An 18,596-nucleotide genomic window follows, 5' to 3' on the forward strand; every position below is an offset into this window, starting at 1 on the left:
CATAAGTAGCGAAGATCAAAGTTTAGGGAAAACATTTTCTATAGAGCAGTATCATACAATAATTATTAAACTTGATAAAATAGGGAAATCACGAAGCCTTTAAAATCACACACCCTTTAAATCATGAAAACTTAAAAATCTATGAATCGATCTCGCACCGAAATTAATAGATAAATTTTAATGAACTTGATGAAAATACACTATACGTTACGAAAAATGACTGGTCTTTAAAATGGTCTAGCCCCCCTGTAATGAAGTTGTAACCATATTTTTTTGTGTGTGCTCTTTATGTACATGTATGATGGTGTTTGTTGCGGTCAATTAGATCAAAGAACATTTTCAGACATTCAGCAGGCTATAAAAGAAGATATTCAAAATGAAAAAATTCAGACCCTTATTTTTTAAAGTAAATTTTACTTAAGCCGAAAAATCACATAGTAAAATTGAATTAAGCATAGGGGTTGTGTCGAGTCTTATTTTAAGCATAAAATTCTGCTTCCATAGACAATAGACACCTTACCCGAATTCCTAGCTCTCATACAAGTCATTTGAGCCTAAACAGTATGTATCAAGAACTCAAAATCTATGATTTTTCGGCTTAAAATTCACTTAAAATACATTAGGGTCTGATTTTTTTCTTTCGTAGCCTGCTAAATGTCGAGAATGTTCTTTGATCTATTTGACTGATACAAACACCATCATACATGTATATAAAGAGCACACACACAAAAAATAGGGTTACAACTTTATAACAGGGGGGGGGGGGGGGGGGGCTGGACCATTTTAAAAACCGTATACTGTATGTAGAATATGAGCATATTCAATCCCTGATAATTTCAGCCAACAATCCTGAATATGAATAGAGAAAATTACGAAAATCTAAAAAACGTTCTAGCAACTTAATTAAATTATAAATAAATCGTAATAAAACTTGGTAAAAATATCATGAAAACTTGAAAATATATGAATCGATATAGCACCCCAAATAACAGAAAGATGGACAAAACAATGTATAGATTAGATGGGCATATGCTATAAGAATCTTCACTAAAATTGTCAGCTGTCTATCTTGAATAACACGTTTCCCCCATAGCGTTACGGACTGACTGACTGATAAATGGTGGGACTGGCGGACAGACAAAGTGAACTATAGAGCAGCTTCGCTACTAAAAATAATAAAACACAAGGAATGAACAATGTAGGTATTTGATTGAAAAAAAATACTGATCAATTATGTCGAAGTGTCCTTATTTGGGGGGGGGGGAGGGAATAAAATGTTTTGAAGGGTGGTTGGGGGTAATTTGTATATTGGGAAGGGTAAAATGGAACCGAAATTTTTTTACACCCCCCCCCTAAAAAAAACGTATTACCCCAGGGGTAATATTTGCTTGGGGGTAGTAATTACCTTCCCTGAAATCTGTTGGGAGGGGTAATAACACCCCGATAATCTGTTGGGCGGGGTAATCACCCCCCATTCCAAATTTACCCCTACCTTGGGGGTGCAATAGGCACCCCAAACCATTTATAAAATAAAAAATCCCAAAAGAAAAAAATTGTTGCGCTTCGCTTCGCGCACATTATTACTAATAAATATTTAATAGTATTTCATTATTAGGTAGATACCTGTTACATATTAAATAACCCCCCCCCCCTTCCAAATTTTACCTTGGTGGTAAATTTTTTTTTTTTTTTTTTTTTTTGGGGGGGGGGGGGAAATTTACCCCTGCCAACAGATTTTATCCTGGGTTAGCGGAATCTTTCAAATAAAGCATTGAAAGAAAAAATATTACGTGGGACAACCCTTATATATACTGTGTAATGTGTGAATCAATATATTAATACTTAAATGTTGCACCAACGCAGGGGCGTCCAAGCTTTTTATTTTGGGGGGGGTAATTCGGTTTTGGGGGGGGTAAAATGGCGCGCGAAGCGCGCAGCAAATTTTTTTTACCCCCCCCAAAATTTTACCCCGGGGGTAAAATTTGCTTGGGGGGGTAATTACCCCCCCTGAAATCTGTTGGCAGGGGTAAAATTTGTTTACCCCCCCAAAAAATTTACCCCGGGGTAAAATTTTTGGAGGGGGGTAATTTAAATTTTATAAAAAATTTAGTATTAAAAATGCGCGCGAAGCGCGCAAAAATTTTTTTTGTTAGAGATTTTCTATTTTGGGGGGGTATTTACCCCCCCAAAATTGTTTGGGGGGGGGTAAATACCCCCTCCTAAATGGTTGGCGGTGCCTACGGCACCCCCAGGGTAGGGGTAAATTTTAAATGGGGGGGGGGGGGTAATCGCCCCATTACCCCCCCCCCCCCTTTGACGTCTATGCACCAACGTTACCCCTCAATTAACCCCGTTACCCTATCCCCTCCCCTCTTACTGGAGGAACAAACTGATTAACGAACATTCTAGTTCTCTATACATATAATCATTCATCATTTTACATTTAATTTGCTATATCTATTTGCTCACCTACCCTTTAAATCCCTTTCATCTATCTATTCTATAAATCATTCTTTTTAGTAGCGAAGCTTCTCTATAATTAAAAAAGGATGATAACATCCATAAGTAGCGAAACTCAAAAAATATGGATGTAAGATTTATAACGTAAAAATCTAGGAATCGATCTAGCACCTCAACTAATTAGCAAGTCTTAATGAAACTTTGCGGAGATATGTGAACTTGAAATTGTGAACTTCATCCCTATAAATATAAGCCGTCTATCTCGAATAGGAGTAAAGAAAATCATGAAAACCTAAAAATTTATAAATCGAACTAGCACCCCAACTGATAAGAAAATCTCGGTAAAACTTGATAAAAGTATGCAGAATATGAAAGTATTCAATCCCTGAAAATTTCAGCCGTCTATCTTGAATAGGAGTTGAAAAAATCATGAAAACTTAAAAATGTAGGAATCGATCTAGCACCCCAACCAATTCACGAATCTTAATGAAACTTGGTGAAAACATGGTGAAACAGATGGACGGACAGACGGATATTTCAAATTATAGAGTAGCTTCGCTACTAAAAAGTTCGTCTTTATGTATGTATGTCTGTAACGTTTTGGGAGAAACTTGATTTTCGCAGGGATAAGGGATAGAAAACGTAGGAAAATATTATTTCAGGCCTATTTCAAGCCTAGGCCTAAAAAACTAGTTTTGGAATGACGCAGTAGTTCGATATAAACAGTAATGAAATAGCTGTGTGTGTGTGTGTGTGTGTAGATAAAGTATAGAATAAAATTCAGGTAGCTAGTCTATATATTAATGGCTTTTGTTAAAATCACGTTATGATGTTTTTTTGTCTCTTGCATTTTTATTAAAGAGTAAAAATTTTATTTAAAAATATTATTTTATCATTTCTTATTAAAATTCGAAATAAATAAATAAATTTAGTACAATAAGTAAATAAGTACTTGGGTAACCTTCTATCAATAATCTTGTTCTATGTTAGTAGAATAATGTCTTTTGTACTTTTTAGCATTTAATAGTACATTAGTTGTTTCATTCAATTCCGTATAAAGTTTTAAAATTTAAAATACAACATTTCATTTATAAACTACTAAATGAATAAATTTGTAGCTACCTACTTTCCAAAAATTATCACTCTATTTTTGTTTTTTATATATGGTATTTTTTAATGTAAACTCTGGGCAGATTTTATATTTAAGTTGAAGTGATCGAACACCTTTTCAGCTTATTAATTCCTATTTTTATTTCTTAGCAGACAAGATAATTTTTTTTATTGCCGCGTTTTATTATATTCTCATCCGCCAATTGGTGATTGGTTGATACAAAACAGGCCGATTCTTATTGGTTTAGAGCGACAGCTACTTGGGAGCGTCCGCCAGTTTGATAGGAATTTGTAAAAGTTGCAATATCCCTTTAGAATCTAGGCCGGGACCTAATTAATGGCCAGGTTTCCTATCCCTTATCCCTGGATTTTCGCGGCTCCTTTAACAGATAGAAGTCTGAAACTTCTTATCAACATTCCAATTAATATGGAGCATAACTAATTATAGAACATCCATAGCGATCGGACTGCTTTTAAGCAGCTTATTAGCCACTTTTATTTTTACAACTTTCATAGACATAAACCTTATTTTTTAAGGTTTCGTTATTTCAACCTTTTGTATATTGTCTCTCTTTCTTTGTTATGATAATAAAACATAATCTGCTCTATAACTTACTTTGTAAGCTTGTCTATTTCATAATAGATTTTTTTGCTTCGCTACTTATGGATGTTTTCATTCTTGTTATTTTTTTTAAAAATTAGTACTCCAAATTCAGTTAGTTGGTAGCTGTTTCTTTCAAACATATAAAACGAGAGGCTAAATCGTATCTTTTCATTAGAAATTGTAAAATTATCAAATAATTTTACATTTCAGCAAATTTTAAAGTTACCAGAAATTATTTCCCCCAAAAATGCCTAAGGCATAACTTTAAAATGTATGATTTGAACTGAAGTTTATCTTTATAAAACATAAAAAAAGCGATGGTTTTAAATACAAATTTATTAAAAACATGACAATAATATTCAAACAATTCAATCACAAACCATAGAGCAATAGGTAATAATTATAGTATTATTCCAAACCTAATAATTATAATTAATAAATATTTACAGATTAATTATTATTACAATAAAAACATACTTTATGCAAATATTTGATAATATTATTTTAACAATTTTACAATACCAAAACCTAAAGGAGATGGTTTTACTATGTTCTATTCTTATTAAATCTAAAAATAAATAGGCACTGAATGAATTTTTCTTTACAAAATAACATCAACATTCTTTGATTAAAAAATAAATATAGATATATGTTATTATAATTAATAGATATTTTTTTTTCACCAGTTATTTTGTTGAATGATATATTTTTTATATTAATTTTTTGTATAAAATATGTACACGGTATCAACTTATTTTGTACTCAATAAATATTTAAGTAATGAAATCTCAAAAATTCATGCTTTTTTACACATGACATTTTACATTTTTGTCAATGATTTTTTAAAACAATTTTTAGTGGACACTTTAATAATTTTCTTGAAATTATACTTTACATTTATCAAAAGAAAAATGTATAGATTTTAAAATTTCATATTTTTTTAATGAAATTTCTGTTTGAATTAACTAACATTTATTAGATTTTGTTTTAAATATGAAAATAAAATATGATCATCGAATTTGATAATAAGAAATTTGCAATAGTTTGCAATTATGGACAATCTTAAATCTAATTAAAAGTATGAAAATATATAATTTTTATATAATTATGAAATATAATTGATTAACCGCACTTGCATGATGTGGCGACAACATCATCTAGTTTGCCAGCCTGCACAGAAACACTGCCGTCAGGTAATTCATCTGTAAAGTAGAGCATCTCTATACTCGCATAACTACGGGGGGAGCAACATGGTGCCGGCAGGTTATGCTCTCCGGTTTGGTGGATTTTCTAATATAAATAATAAAAAATTATTTTTTTTTACTTTGATATTTTCAAAGATAAGATTAAGTATAGGTATTTATCGCATCATATTATAGACAGCTTTCTGCAGATAGTAAAACAAAAAATCATAAGATTATTTCCATTTTTGTTAGCCTTGAGGGGCCGAAGACTATACATGATTTTTCAGTATGAACTGGTTCTAATCCAGCTTATATCAATCAAAGCAAAACTATATTTTTTTTCTTTTTTGTTCTTCTATGTATATATGTATATATCATATACTAAAAGAATATTAACTTACCCATCTTAAAGCAGCCATTTGCGGTAGAAAAATTCCAGGTGGTAGCCGGAACGGGTCGCAGTGACCGCCGCAATAGCTGAACTCAATTATCTGCGGACTGAGGACAAAGTCCCAGCCAATAGTGGTAAGATTGACAGGTATAGAGGACAGGCAACAGCTGTCCTGCCCAACTTGGCATTCACCAGCTCCTCGTGTTGACCGCTTTGTTCTAGCCTAAAACGTTTGTATAATTTACAATTAGCTAAAAACAATACATTTAAACAAATTATTATCATCATTCTGTAAAGGATTTTGTTGTTTGCTCAAAAACAAACTTTAAAATAAAAAATGAAATAAAACCTATTAAATGCTAGTTTAAAGTCAAGCTGTCACAAATACTTACATTATCCTGTTGAAGTTCCAGAAAAGCATTGTTAAACTTGGACAGAGTTGGGTTCATCCCAGAAATTGAAAATGCTCGTCGGCCCCGCCGTAGCTTGGCTGTTACCAAACTGGTTATGTCATATCCTTGCCAATTTCCTAAACAAATACACATGTTATAAAATCTTAATGTTTTATTTTCCTTTATATTTACGAGTTTTGTTTAAACTAAAATATCTGGAAAAGCAATTTAATATACAAGACAAATTACCTTTATTGTAGCTTGGTTGCAGCAAAATTCTTTTCGTGTAAATTCTTTGGTCAGAATTTAACCAATCTTCTGGTAGCCACAGGATCCCCTTGCTCCAACTTTCCTCCAGGTTTATTCGCTCCAGATCTATCCACAATGATCCACTGGCTTCTAAATTTAATATATGGTCAAAATTCTTTTTTAACAAAAAAAGTTTTTATATCCTATTTTTTTTTACAGGGAAAATATTGTTTCTGAACAAAAGTTATGGAACTGTTAAAAAGAGATAAAAAATACATTTTTTAAATAAAATGAGTAGAGATTCTTACCAGGAGTTAGCAGGATTGGTTTTCCATAGAATGAGTTCAAAAGAGACTTGATATTTTGTGCTTGAAAGCCGGGCGGAGGACTCAATTTTGGCTGGCCCAGTTTTCTGTAAACATCTTCCAAAAATGATTCTTCCTAAAAATTTGAACAATAATCAGATAAATAAAACTATGGTATAAATAAAGGCTGAAAACAAGTTGAAATTAAAGATATTTAGTTATTTTTAAATAAAGTTAAAATCATGTACAAAAAATACCTTGATTATTCTCCTTTCTTGGGTGGATAGACCTTCCCATCCTGGGGCACTCATGTAAATATTCTTGTGTCCAACCGCTGAACCGCTCAACAAATGAATAGCAAACACTAAAAAATAGATTAAATTAGTTTTAAATTATAAAAATTCTACATAATTGTTAAGTACATATGAATCATGATAACCATACCCTTACTAAACTTAACCCCCAAACCAACCCACGCAATTTAATAAACCCATTTAAAAATAAATACCAATTCTATAAAATACTGTCAATAAAACCATTACTGTAAAACAAAGAACAGGGCAATGAAAAATGATTCAGGTATTGTTTACAAATGGTTATTTTAATTTTACTCAAACATTTATTATTCTTTTCTTATGTCATTCCCTTTGTCACAATACGTTTTTTATTATTGATAGCTTTTAGTTAAATTTAGTGTACATCAATATTTTTATATTTATAAACCAATTGTTGAAAGAAATGCTTCTTTCATACATTCTATTTTTAACCATTTAACTATAAAAAAAATGAATTTCTAAACGTCATGAAATTTTATATTCATATTTATACTGAATTTGATTTTATTGATATACTCCTTTAAATAAAAAAGTAACTTAAAACTGACTAAAAAAGCAAATAAAAAAATATCTCTTACTTTTTATACTTATTTTTTAAAAAGGCCCCAAATGCCGTTTTAATTTTAGAAATGATCTAATAAGAGTGATTATGTAAGCAAAAATACAATTTTACATTAAGTTTTTGTTTACACGAAAATCAATTATTTATAAATATAACTTTTCATTCAATTTTTATGACATTTTAAATAAAAATAGATTATTTTCATTAAATATTAATCTATATTTGTTTGACATCCTAATTTCTAAATATTAAAAGATACACTTTTCCGTATTTCAGATTTTAAAGAAATAACTGAGATAATATTTCTTATGTATATATTTTTTAAGTTAAAGCAAATTTGGTATTACAAAATATATTTTTATTAATAAGATAATTTGCCTTACTACAAAAATTGAGATTTCGTTTCTTAACTTGTTTTTATGGATAGCAGTATTTCCTCATTATTTCATGATGATATAGTTTATTTCTAATTTAATTATTATATTTAAACACTTTAGGCTGACTAAAAAAAACATATATTCGCACCTGTAAAAGTTGTGAGCATATTTGTGTTCATATTAGTAATTTTTTCCACTGTATCAGATAAGAAATTATTTAATATTTAAACTTTATGTGACCGTTCCGTCTCGTATTTCCAGTCCGAATGATTATAAACATCATCCTATCCTATCCAAGTTGAGATTTTTTTTTAAGAGCAATTTTTGAAATCCCTGCCCTCATTACAACCCCCCTCCCCTGCTTCTCTCTTGGCATCAATGGTAGGTTGGTTATACATAATTGAAACCATATTTTGGCGTCTGTAAGAAGGATAATATGGTAATCTGTTGCTCTAGATGCTAGCATATATTTCAATACCTGGCCCCGAACTACAAATCAACAGGTCCAACATTACCCCAAAACCCGTTGGAATAATGTGCGAAGGAAGAGGTAGAAAATACAAATATAATATCTGTACCTTTTTATCTCTCTCTCGATAGAGATAGATTTGTACTTTTTGCCACCATCTTAATATTAGGTGTATCTTTTAACCCTCGGTAAAAAAAATAAATATCAAAATAGACAAAATTATCTTGTTTTTGCAAACCAAAAATTAATTTTTGATGTTTTATCCATCAGAAATATCTTTTCAAAATTAAAAAAACGTTTTGTATTTTGTTAAGTGTGATTATTTTCTTTTTATGTTAAAATGTAATGTACTTAGTACTAACGGACACGCCCCTAGAAGCCTAGTGATGACACTTCAGGTAGGGGGGGGGGGGGTGAATTCAAGCCAACAAATTATTTATTTTAGTTTTAAAAAGTAAAACATGGGGGGAAGGGGGAATTCGACCACCCCCTATTTATAATTTTAGGATTAAAAAAAAGAATAAAAAATATTTTTTTTTGAGGGGGGCCGTTTAATTTTTTTCAAGACTGGTTTCTATTAGGAGGGTGATGGTAGTTATAACCTCCCCAGGATCTACATTAGAAGCTACATTGTAAAGGAGAACCATATCGGTTCAGCGGTACAGACATATAGTCGCACACAGAGATATCTTATTACTTTATTATAAGGATTTTATAAATTCCCTCATGATTAAATTAATTTTTGTCTAGTACAGAATATGACGTGTAAGTTGAGTAGCTGGTCCCACCACATTGACGTATTCAAATTTTTCAGGGTTCGGAAGCCGCGCCTCAGCCGCGCATAAGCCTCAGTTTTAAACCTGCTTGTGAGCAGAAAAAGAAATTTTTGAAAGAAGGATTGTCTAATAAAGAGACAGTTTTATACATCCAGCTAAATTTTATAGTGATAAAATGACGATTTTACTGAGGCTTACACGCGGCTTACGCGCGGCTTCCGATCCCTGAAATTTTTAACTAAATATAGTAAATAAAATTCTTTTTTATTTTACAAGACCTAAACTTATAAGAAATATCATTATCATAATTATTTAAAAATCTTTGGAGTACTATAATAGATATAGTAAATGGTAGCTCACTCCCATATATCAAAAAAAGTTTTTTTCAAAATAACCTTCTAAAAATTTTTTTTCCGACTATCAACAATAATGTATAAACAGCTTGACTTCTAAATACTTTATCAATAAAAGTAAACTTTAATTTTGAATGATAATTTAATAAAAAAGAAAATAGATTTTATTCATACAAAAATGTTAAATATTAAAATTAAAATGGAGGTGGCTGCATCTGAGGGTGGGTTACACTGGTGGCTGCTGCTTAAAGTTGATGTTTTTTCCTAATTTAAGTGTAAAAAATATCTTTGCTTTTTACGCCATCGTATAATTTGTAAAAGCTAGCGCAAAATTGAACGGCGGCTAGGTCAGTCCGCAGCAGATCGTTAATTGGGGCTTGTTATAATATCCTTTAAAATTTCCAATATTGTGTGCTTATTCGTGTAAGGAAAAGAAACAATTTATAATTTAGCAGCTTAAAATCATTACCAGAAAGACAAAAAGTACATATTTATACTTCTTTTTTTTTACTCCTACTTATTCTTCAGAATGGTATTTTGTAGTGCGATTAGGCATAACGTTATAAGTGAATAACTGAAGCATCTAGATATGTAAGTCTTAAAAATGTGATTTTTTTCTTCTAATTTGTTTTCCGACAGAATCACAATTCCTTTTTGCATTGTTATTAACACTCACAAGTGTTATTTTTCCCAACTGTTTGATTTGTTGAGCTTTGCTTTTATGGATGTACGTCATGATTGTTGCCATGTACGTACATATAATAAAAGATAATTAAAATATAAGATACTAGCGGCTTCGCCCCTAGCTTCTAGGGGCTTTGCCCCACGAAGTATAATTACATCTTCTATTTCCTACCCATCAGAAAAAATTGCAAATGGATCTAAAATTTTCGCACCTACCCAGCAGAAAAAAACTAATTTTAGCGATTAAATAACGAATTCGCAAAATTCGCTCAATTCATTAAAAAAAAAGGAGGGGGATTTTTTTTTTTTGGGGGGGGGGGTGGGCCATCCCCCAAGAAAATAGCCTAAAACCACCACAGGACCAGTAGGTATATTTCCTGAAGAGTAGAATCCGATCAGTTCAGTGGTTGCCGAGATCTTAAGGGACAGACGGACAGACAGACAGACAGACAGACGGACAGACGGACAGACGGACAGACGGACAGACGGACAGACGGACAGACGGACAGACGGACAGACAGACAGACAGACAGACAGACAGACGGACGGACAGACATCATTCTACTTTGTATTATAGATAAGATAAAAAACAGACCGATTTATAACAATGACGGTTTTAATAATGACATAAATCAATTATTGCAAACAAAAAGTATAATTTTAAATTTTCCATTATGAAATTAGTGTGATTACAATGAAACATGTTCATAATATAAATATTTTTAGCGCATTAGAAAATTAAAATACATTGCAAAGACGTAGAAGCGATAAATGAGTATTACCAATACCTCCCCCCATCCCCATTAAAAAACTTTCGTTTTTTAAAAACAGTTGTTTGTGCTGCATTCCGATTAGTTTATTGTTGGGGGATTTTTACCATACCAATTTAATACAATATGGACAGCGCACAAAAAATTAATAAGTTTTTTTTTATAATAGCAAATTTTAACTATATTTGATGAAAGAATTATAAAGTATGCCTAAATTAAAGATTAGAGAACATTGTGAGTAATATCAAAGATAAAAATAAAAAAAGAGAAAACAATTAAAAAGTGATAACAATCCTCACGTTAATATGGTATGCATTGTGAAGCTAATATACAAGTCTTTCTTGTTCGTCAAGGTATATTCCCTTACATTTTACAAATATCTATATAACCGGACCATATGGAATATGGATAGGGCATAATCGCATTTTAATATTCTTGGATCGTTTTATACAGGTATAAGGTATAGCCAACAAGCGAAATAAATATAAAATAATATTTGAGGTGCAGGTACAAAGGTCGTCAATTATACTATGAGTTGCCCCCCAACGACATCTGAAAATCATGTTTAGGTTTCGTGATTTTTTTTCGAAATAATTTGGTTGTTGGTATAAACTGGTTTTTATAACTTGGGGTTCTGGCGTGATATGCCAAGTTACTTGTTTATTTTGCTTTAATTAATTAATCAACAAAATGTATTTAGGTTTTTTTTTAAAATTATTACTAGTGGTTGCGCCCCTAGCACCTAGGTGCTCTTTATTCAAAAAGGTTAAAAGGGGGTATTAAAATAGCCTAAAACCACCCAAGGACTTAAAAAATAGCCAAGACCAGCCAGAAACCTATCTAAAGTTTCCTTAAAATGAAGAACTTAATCGGTTCAATAGTATTTGAAATCTTCAGACAAAAAATATTATTACTTTTTAAATTAAGATATTATATTAATTGTAATATTTTAATTATTAAAGAGATGGTAGAGTTTTAAAAAAATCTTTCATTGAGTGAAAGTAAAATTTATATTTTGTTTGTGAGTTAACCTATTATATATACTAATTGGGTATACATTCTGTTTTATTTTTCAAAAGCTTTGTTACTTTTGGACACATTTCTTCTCTTGTTCATTGTTTGCACGTAAATTTATATGACCTTATCATTATTATTAATTTCAAAATTGAGCCACAAACTAACCCCCCTCACTGACCCTTTAAAACAATTTCAGAGCAAACATGCATGCATACAGACATCATATTACTTAATTATGTAGGTTTTTCATTTCCATTCTTCAAAGCATTTCCATATAGTTAAGATTTCTGTCTGTTTGTTTGTACTGAGGGATCTAGCTAACCGTTAAATCGATAGTTTCTCTTTTAACTTCAGGGTAGCTTTTCATAGTTCATGGAAATGTTTATAACTATTTTGGGGGAGGGTACCACCATCCTCCAAAGAGAAATTGCCCCTATAAAAAATATTCACCTCCCCAAAAGTTTATTTTTTTAAAACTAAAATTAAAATGGGAGGTGTGGTCGACCCTACCTCCCCCCCCCCCCGTAGCCGCTAGAATTGTAAAAAGGGATAGGACTTGATTTTAATGTTATTTTAAGTAAAAAACAACATTTGCCTTATGAAAATTCATTTTATTTTTATTTTTTACCACATGCTTAGAAATGTGGGTGTTTTACACTCCATCCTTTAAGTGTTGTGCTTCTCATTTTAATGATGTGAAAAATACTAGTACACAAATAGCTTTTCAAATGGCACGAATATGCAATTTTTCCTGAAAATTTTCTTTGAATCCTGGTAGCCACAGGAGCCATTAAAAATCCAAGTAAATCAAGGTATATTTTAAAAGGTGTCTAAATCACATTTCTTATGATTTTTTTGCTACAAACACAACGTAATGTGGTATGCGGCAGCTCTGGACCATGCAGAAACCAAGACATTATAGTGATGCTACGCACCTAGTTAAATCCTGTTATTCTACAATTATGAAGCCACCTGAAAAGATGTCAGATAACGGTACTGATTTTATCTCTCAGTTGTCCTGCAAATGGAGGGAGGGGTGTTACCCCTCCCTCTCCCATCTTAAGCACCGGAACCTTCCCCTTCAACCACCAAGTTATCAGCACCACCTCAACCCTGAGGATAAAGGATCTAAACCTGCCCTCACCTGATAGAATCACCCCCACACAGACTGTTGTTGTCACCAGTAATCATCAAACCTTCCCTCTTTAGTACCCAGACCTACCACTCAACCCCTCTATGCTTATCTACCTATTGTGCTGCTCCATGGGCTATCCTGCCTGCCCCAGACAGGGATAGCCATCTACCTAACCATTGCAATTATCTATGTTTTACTGTATGATTTATCTTTAACCATCTTTATTCCTAATCCATATGTATTTATATTATGGTTAACTGTATTCTTAATTCCCCCCACCCTTTCCAGGGATGGGGAATCATGATTGCCCAAACTGACTATTGTATATGTATTATAATGCTTTTATGTTATGTTCATTTATTCCTATCCATGTAGTTATTGTTTGTTGTATATAGCTTTAGTATCCTTTAAACCTCCAATAAAGTGACAACTGAAATAGATGTTGATTCTTGTCTAGTGAATGCTAGAGAAGCGTAGCTTCTCTATAGTAAGGTGTCCACGTCTGTTCACACTGCCGTAGTCTTTATTCGAACTCTGGTGTCTGCCATTTACCCTAGGCGGATACCACAACTTTTGGTGACAGCTGTGTGAGATTACGGCGAACCACAAGTGTAGAGCAGACGCGCAGCTGAGGCTAAGGTACTCCCAGCAGTGAAACTGGCAAAACTGACACAAGCAACCTGAATTACCCACCCTGGACAGCAAGTCTAACTCTGCATCCGGCAGTTGTGGAAGTGAAACTGGACGAAGAACCGCGAGAAGCGCCGACATCTAACGGAGAATTGAGCGCTCAAAAGGCTGAAACAGGCCTGCGGACCGGCTGAAACAAGCCAAATAAGTGTAAACGGCTGAAAATAGGCCAATTTTACTGCAAGAGATAGCAGGATCCGAACCAGTGGCGCTAGCAGGACGGGACATTCCCTGCCGCCATCAGCTGGATTTGGATAAGCGGCGCTAGCAGGACGGGACATTCCCTGCCGCCGATAGGCTGAAACACGCCACATAGCTGCAAGCTGCGAGCCAACATACGAGTGTAGTGCACCAGAACAGAGAAAAACTACGTCAACTCCAAGTATCCTGAGAGGCTACAACGCAGCCACCCATCTAGAAAAACAGATATTATGTCACAGTGCAGGGATTACCACCCTGGTGTGATGGCTAAACAATAGATTTATGAGCAAAGCTTGGCAAACAAATTGTTGTGTTGTGATAAATCTAAAAATAGAACAGGCTTGGATTTATTGTGTATTGTGATAACAGCTAAAAATAGGACAGGGTTAGTAAACAAATCTGTTATGCAATTGTGATAAGGACAAAAATAGAAGCTAGATGTAATATAATAAAGACCCTGATATACAATCAAATCACCTCAAGCCTATAGCACAACAACAATACACCCCTTATTCCAAGGGAAAGGGAGGAGCCCCTCTCCATTGAAGGCAAATACAATCAGGGTGATATAATAGATAAGCCTAGGATTAAGAAGAAAAGGCACTATTACACCAGCACACAGTTACCCCCCTCCCTCACAGGGGGAACGGACGGAGTTACCCCTGTCCCCTCACGCGCTCCCCCCCTCCTACCCACACTAGACTAAGTCCGTCTGTAGTGTGGGGCTAGCGACCGGGAACACAAAGCGCCATTCACGGGTAGCGCAACAGAGTGCGGAAAATATCATAAGTCCAACGGACAAAGCGGACCAACGAGAGAGCGAGTTGAGGGACAAGTGCGCGTTTTATCTGTGTGCGCGGATTGACAGTGCGTAAGCGCGCTGCACGGAAAGGAGATTTCACGCACACACACACACACACACACACACACCCACACAGGAGAGGGGCCACTCTATAGCATACAACAGAGATATTTTTTTTAGGAGAAAAACTTGCAAGCTCCTCCCTCCCTGTCTACAGTGTGATAAGGAAAACTAAACCAGTTCCTTAAACCCGCTCAGACCCTCAACATCTCCTAGCCCTGCCAACCCTACTTCAAAGCTGAGTGGTTAGTGAAACAAATATATGTATATATAAATACCCAAGTGATAAATAATGTTGTTTTTTTGTATCATGGGTACAAGTAAGTGAATACTAACCCCACCATACAACACTGGAAACTGATATGGTAACTGAACGAAAGTACGCCCACCCTGTGGACATAGCCTGACTTGATGCCCCACACTGGGCAGTGGTGGTGTGTACCTGGACCATCGACCTCATAGTTGTGAACTTTATACAGAGGAAGCGTGATTTTTTTGGAGCAAGGAGGAAAGCTAGCTAGCTCTGGGGATATTCTTATACACGTATATATATATATGGGAGTGTAGCCATATATATATATATATAGTTAGCCTACCTATCCATATATCTACCAGCGGATACGCTCCTAGAGACATCTGTGGATCCCTAACATATTCCTTTTACCTTTAAGCTAAGATCCGCTGGTTATCACAGAAATCAAGAGCTATACTGGAAAGGAGAACAACTCAGGCTCAACAGGAGGACCGAGCCTACGGCTACGTGGACTACCACCCTAATTACACAGCTATAGTATTTATATTAGGGGTGAGCCGGCTCGAACCCCCTTGCGGCACGGCTACTCTACTCTGCTCCTACATCTACAAGATAAGAACTTGGCAGCCCCTAGCCCGACGTGCGGAAATAGAAGACATTCATGATTGGGTATTAACTGTGTGCCTAGGCCTGCTGCTGACACTGTGGTGGACAGAAGTCTTCATTTGGACCAGAACCACCAACATCTGTACCCCACCACTCTCTGCTTCTTCATACACGATACTGCTTCTGTTATTACTCTGGCCTACTGTGTTGAGTACAGTGAACATCAAACACATGCCAGGTCACAGACCCCTGGTCCCTGAGATGCCCTTGTCTGGAAGGGTGACTGAATGTCCGCTGCACCGCTCCTGTTCAGTTGGTGCTCAACGCACGAGAAATAGCAATACTGGACTGGGGATTGCTGAACCTGTAGGTGTCCTCCTGGGGGTGTTGAACGATGCAACTGAGCCTAATGAGAAGGTGACAAGCTTCAGAGACTTAGTGGCCAGCCCCAAGATGGACACTACTACCAGAACTGAGATTTCAAAGGGGCCCAGCCCTAGGGCCAGTACCACCTGTTTCTGGGGTGGAAAGGTCCTCCCTGGCACTGGGCTCACCAATCTGGAGGATGGGGAGCTGTCCCAGGGGAATAGGCTCTTCACCCAGATGCCCGACGCGTACCTGGGGGTGGGGGAGCCGCCACCCAAGCCTCCCTGGGAGCCCCCAGGCATGGAACGACTGGGGACCGGCCTAAGGATGGGGACTGGTGACCTGCTGCAGTGGAAGACTTTACCCAGCACGGAGGGAGCAGGGTTGACCAGCAGCAGTGAGGCTGTTCCCCCACACTCCAAGACCAGATGCCGCTACTCTGTTGAACCACTGCACATGTCCCAGCCAAGTTCCCCCATGCTGCTGAAGATGGAGGCCCACCAGGATGCAGAGCTCCAACTAGGGAAGTCAATAAGAAGGCCACCCCTTGCCAAAACCAGAACCACCGCAGGGGCTCCCCACCAGCAGCTGACGGAGCCTGGCAGGGACGCAATACCAGCTGGCAACTCTGGCCCAACTCAGGTGGCTACCAACAGTCTGCTGACAGTCCGGAATACAGTTCAGGCTACCATCAGTATGGCATCTTCTGGGCCTTGCTGGTCCACCTGTGGGTACCTGTCCACACACTGGCCACAGGTACCCCCCAGAGATCATAGCCCCCTTTCCGACTGGCACCATCAACAGCCTTTGCTACCAACCACCTGGCATACCCAGAGGCAGGATCCCTCATGTGGAGAAGCACCTGCAGAAGCTAAGGCCGAGGCTGGCCTCGCCACCCAGGGGAGGAGAGCCGCTGTTGGATGGAAGGAACCTGTGTGTATGGGGAGGAGGCTGAATGTAACCAAGGAGCCACCACAAGCAGCCCAGCACCGCCTGACCCCTAGTAGGGGAGACCCTGTTTGTCAGCTGGTGCCCCAACTGGAGGAGGAGAGACCTGGCAGGTTGATACACCCTGGGGAAGCCGGCCTGATGGGACCCAGCTGGACGAAGGGGCGCTGCCGCTTCAACGGCCACACAGCCGCCAAGTGTAGAACCGGTTGGGACCGGGCAATGAAGAAACACCAGGCCGCCCAACAACCTGCATGCAACCAGTCTGCCACCCAGGTCCACCTGGAGGGAGATGCCCAGCCGTCACCCCAACTAGCTGCCGCCGCTGGGGCCGCGGCTACCCAGGAGTCTGTGTCTCAGATTGGGACCATGGTGGCCAGGATCAACGTGCTGGGAGGAGCGGCTGAACCCAACCGGGTTGGCCTGGACCTCGGCCGCAACCACAGGGGACCGGTGTCCGTAACCCCTGTCACCCCCAGCAAGAGCCGAGGGGCGCTACCCAGCGCCACCGGGACGGTGTACGGGGAGGCCCTGGCGGCCGCCGAGTGGGAGAGGCAAGAGGCGCTAGCCAGCGAGTCTGAGTCGATGTATGGGACGCCAACCGGCGTCGCCACTTGGAAGGAACGAGAGGTGCTTCCCTGCACCACCAAGCTGATGTCTGGGGCGACAACCGTCGCCGCCACCTGTGAAGACTGGGGGGTGCTATCCAGCGCCCCACGCTGGTGCCTGGGGCGACAACCGTCGCCGCCACCGAGAGACCTGGACCCCTGTGAAGACTGGGGGGTGCTATCCAGCGCCCCCACACTGGTGCCTGGGGCGACAACCGTCGCCGCCACCGAGATACCTGGACCCCGGAATGAGCCCGCAGCCCCAGAGGAAGGGGTGACACCCGTCACCCCCAGCCAGCCAGAGCCCCCAGCCAGCAGGGAGAGTCCAGCTGTCCCTCACCCTCAACTGCATCCAGCTGTCTACCTCCCTCAACCAAGCCAGGGTAATTGTATTGCACTGGTGTACCAGGAAGTTTGGGCTGGGCCAAACTTGCCTGCGCCCCCTGCATCTGCCCCAGGAGCCAGGGTATCAGCCATTACCAGCCAAACTGAAGAAGCTTTGACCGCTGCCTGGGGAGTAACACAACTAGATGCGCCAAGTGCCGAGCCTAACCATAGAAGTAGAGGATCCCCAACAATTATGTCTACCCAAGATGGAGACAATGTGCCTGGACCCCTTCAGGCTAGGGGAGGAAATCCGGAGCCTTGTGCCTCCAGTCCACTAGCAGCAGTGTCCGTGGATGGGCCTGTCTCCCAGCCAACTAGAGCGGAGCCACCCTTGCAGATCCAAGACAGCCTCCGGCATAAAGGGTGGACTGTTACCTTTCCCTACCCCGCAGGTCGGACTGCCATGCACCACCCTGCCAATGTCCAGAATGAGCCTGAAGGAGGCAACGCTCCTACAGTATGGCAACCACCACCTGCCCGCGTTGACAGAGACCCTGGAAGC

General features: G+C 37.8%; 1 protein-coding gene across 1 annotated transcript; it reads right to left on the reverse strand.

The window, feature by feature from the left end:
* Window positions 1-4,494: 4,494 nt before the first annotated feature.
* On the reverse strand, window positions 4,495-8,264 carry LOC145330557 (growth/differentiation factor 15-like). The gene is made up of 7 exons (XM_080175177.1): window positions 8,118-8,264; window positions 6,953-7,059; window positions 6,699-6,831; window positions 6,391-6,540; window positions 6,142-6,278; window positions 5,760-5,972; window positions 4,495-5,464 (listed from the first exon to the last, which is right to left on the reverse strand). Exons 1-7 carry the CDS (start codon window positions 8,146-8,148, stop codon window positions 5,297-5,299), a joined length of 939 nt encoding a protein of 312 aa, XP_080031303.1. The 5' UTR covers window positions 8,149-8,264; the 3' UTR covers window positions 4,495-5,296.
* Window positions 8,265-18,596: the final 10,332 nt, after the last annotated feature.

Source organism: Acartia tonsa, chromosome 10 (genome assembly GCF_053477335.1).
Source record: "Acartia tonsa isolate MP-2025a chromosome 10, ASM5347733v1, whole genome shotgun sequence".
Classification (NCBI taxonomy): domain Eukaryota; kingdom Metazoa; phylum Arthropoda; class Copepoda; order Calanoida; family Acartiidae; genus Acartia; species Acartia tonsa.

Excerpts from the sequence above, each read along its gene's own strand:
- LOC145330557 (XM_080175177.1), bottom strand. The coding sequence starts at position 8,148 with ATGAACACAAATATGCTCACAACTTTTACAG. Across the intron at positions 6,541-6,698 it reads ACCAATCCTGCTAACTCCTG|AAGCCAGTGGATCATTGTGG; the intron begins GTAAGAATCTCT and ends TATTAAATTTAG. Across the intron at positions 5,973-6,141 it reads TGGAACTTCAACAGGATAAT|GCTAGAACAAAGCGGTCAAC; the intron begins GTAAGTATTTGT and ends CAAACGTTTTAG.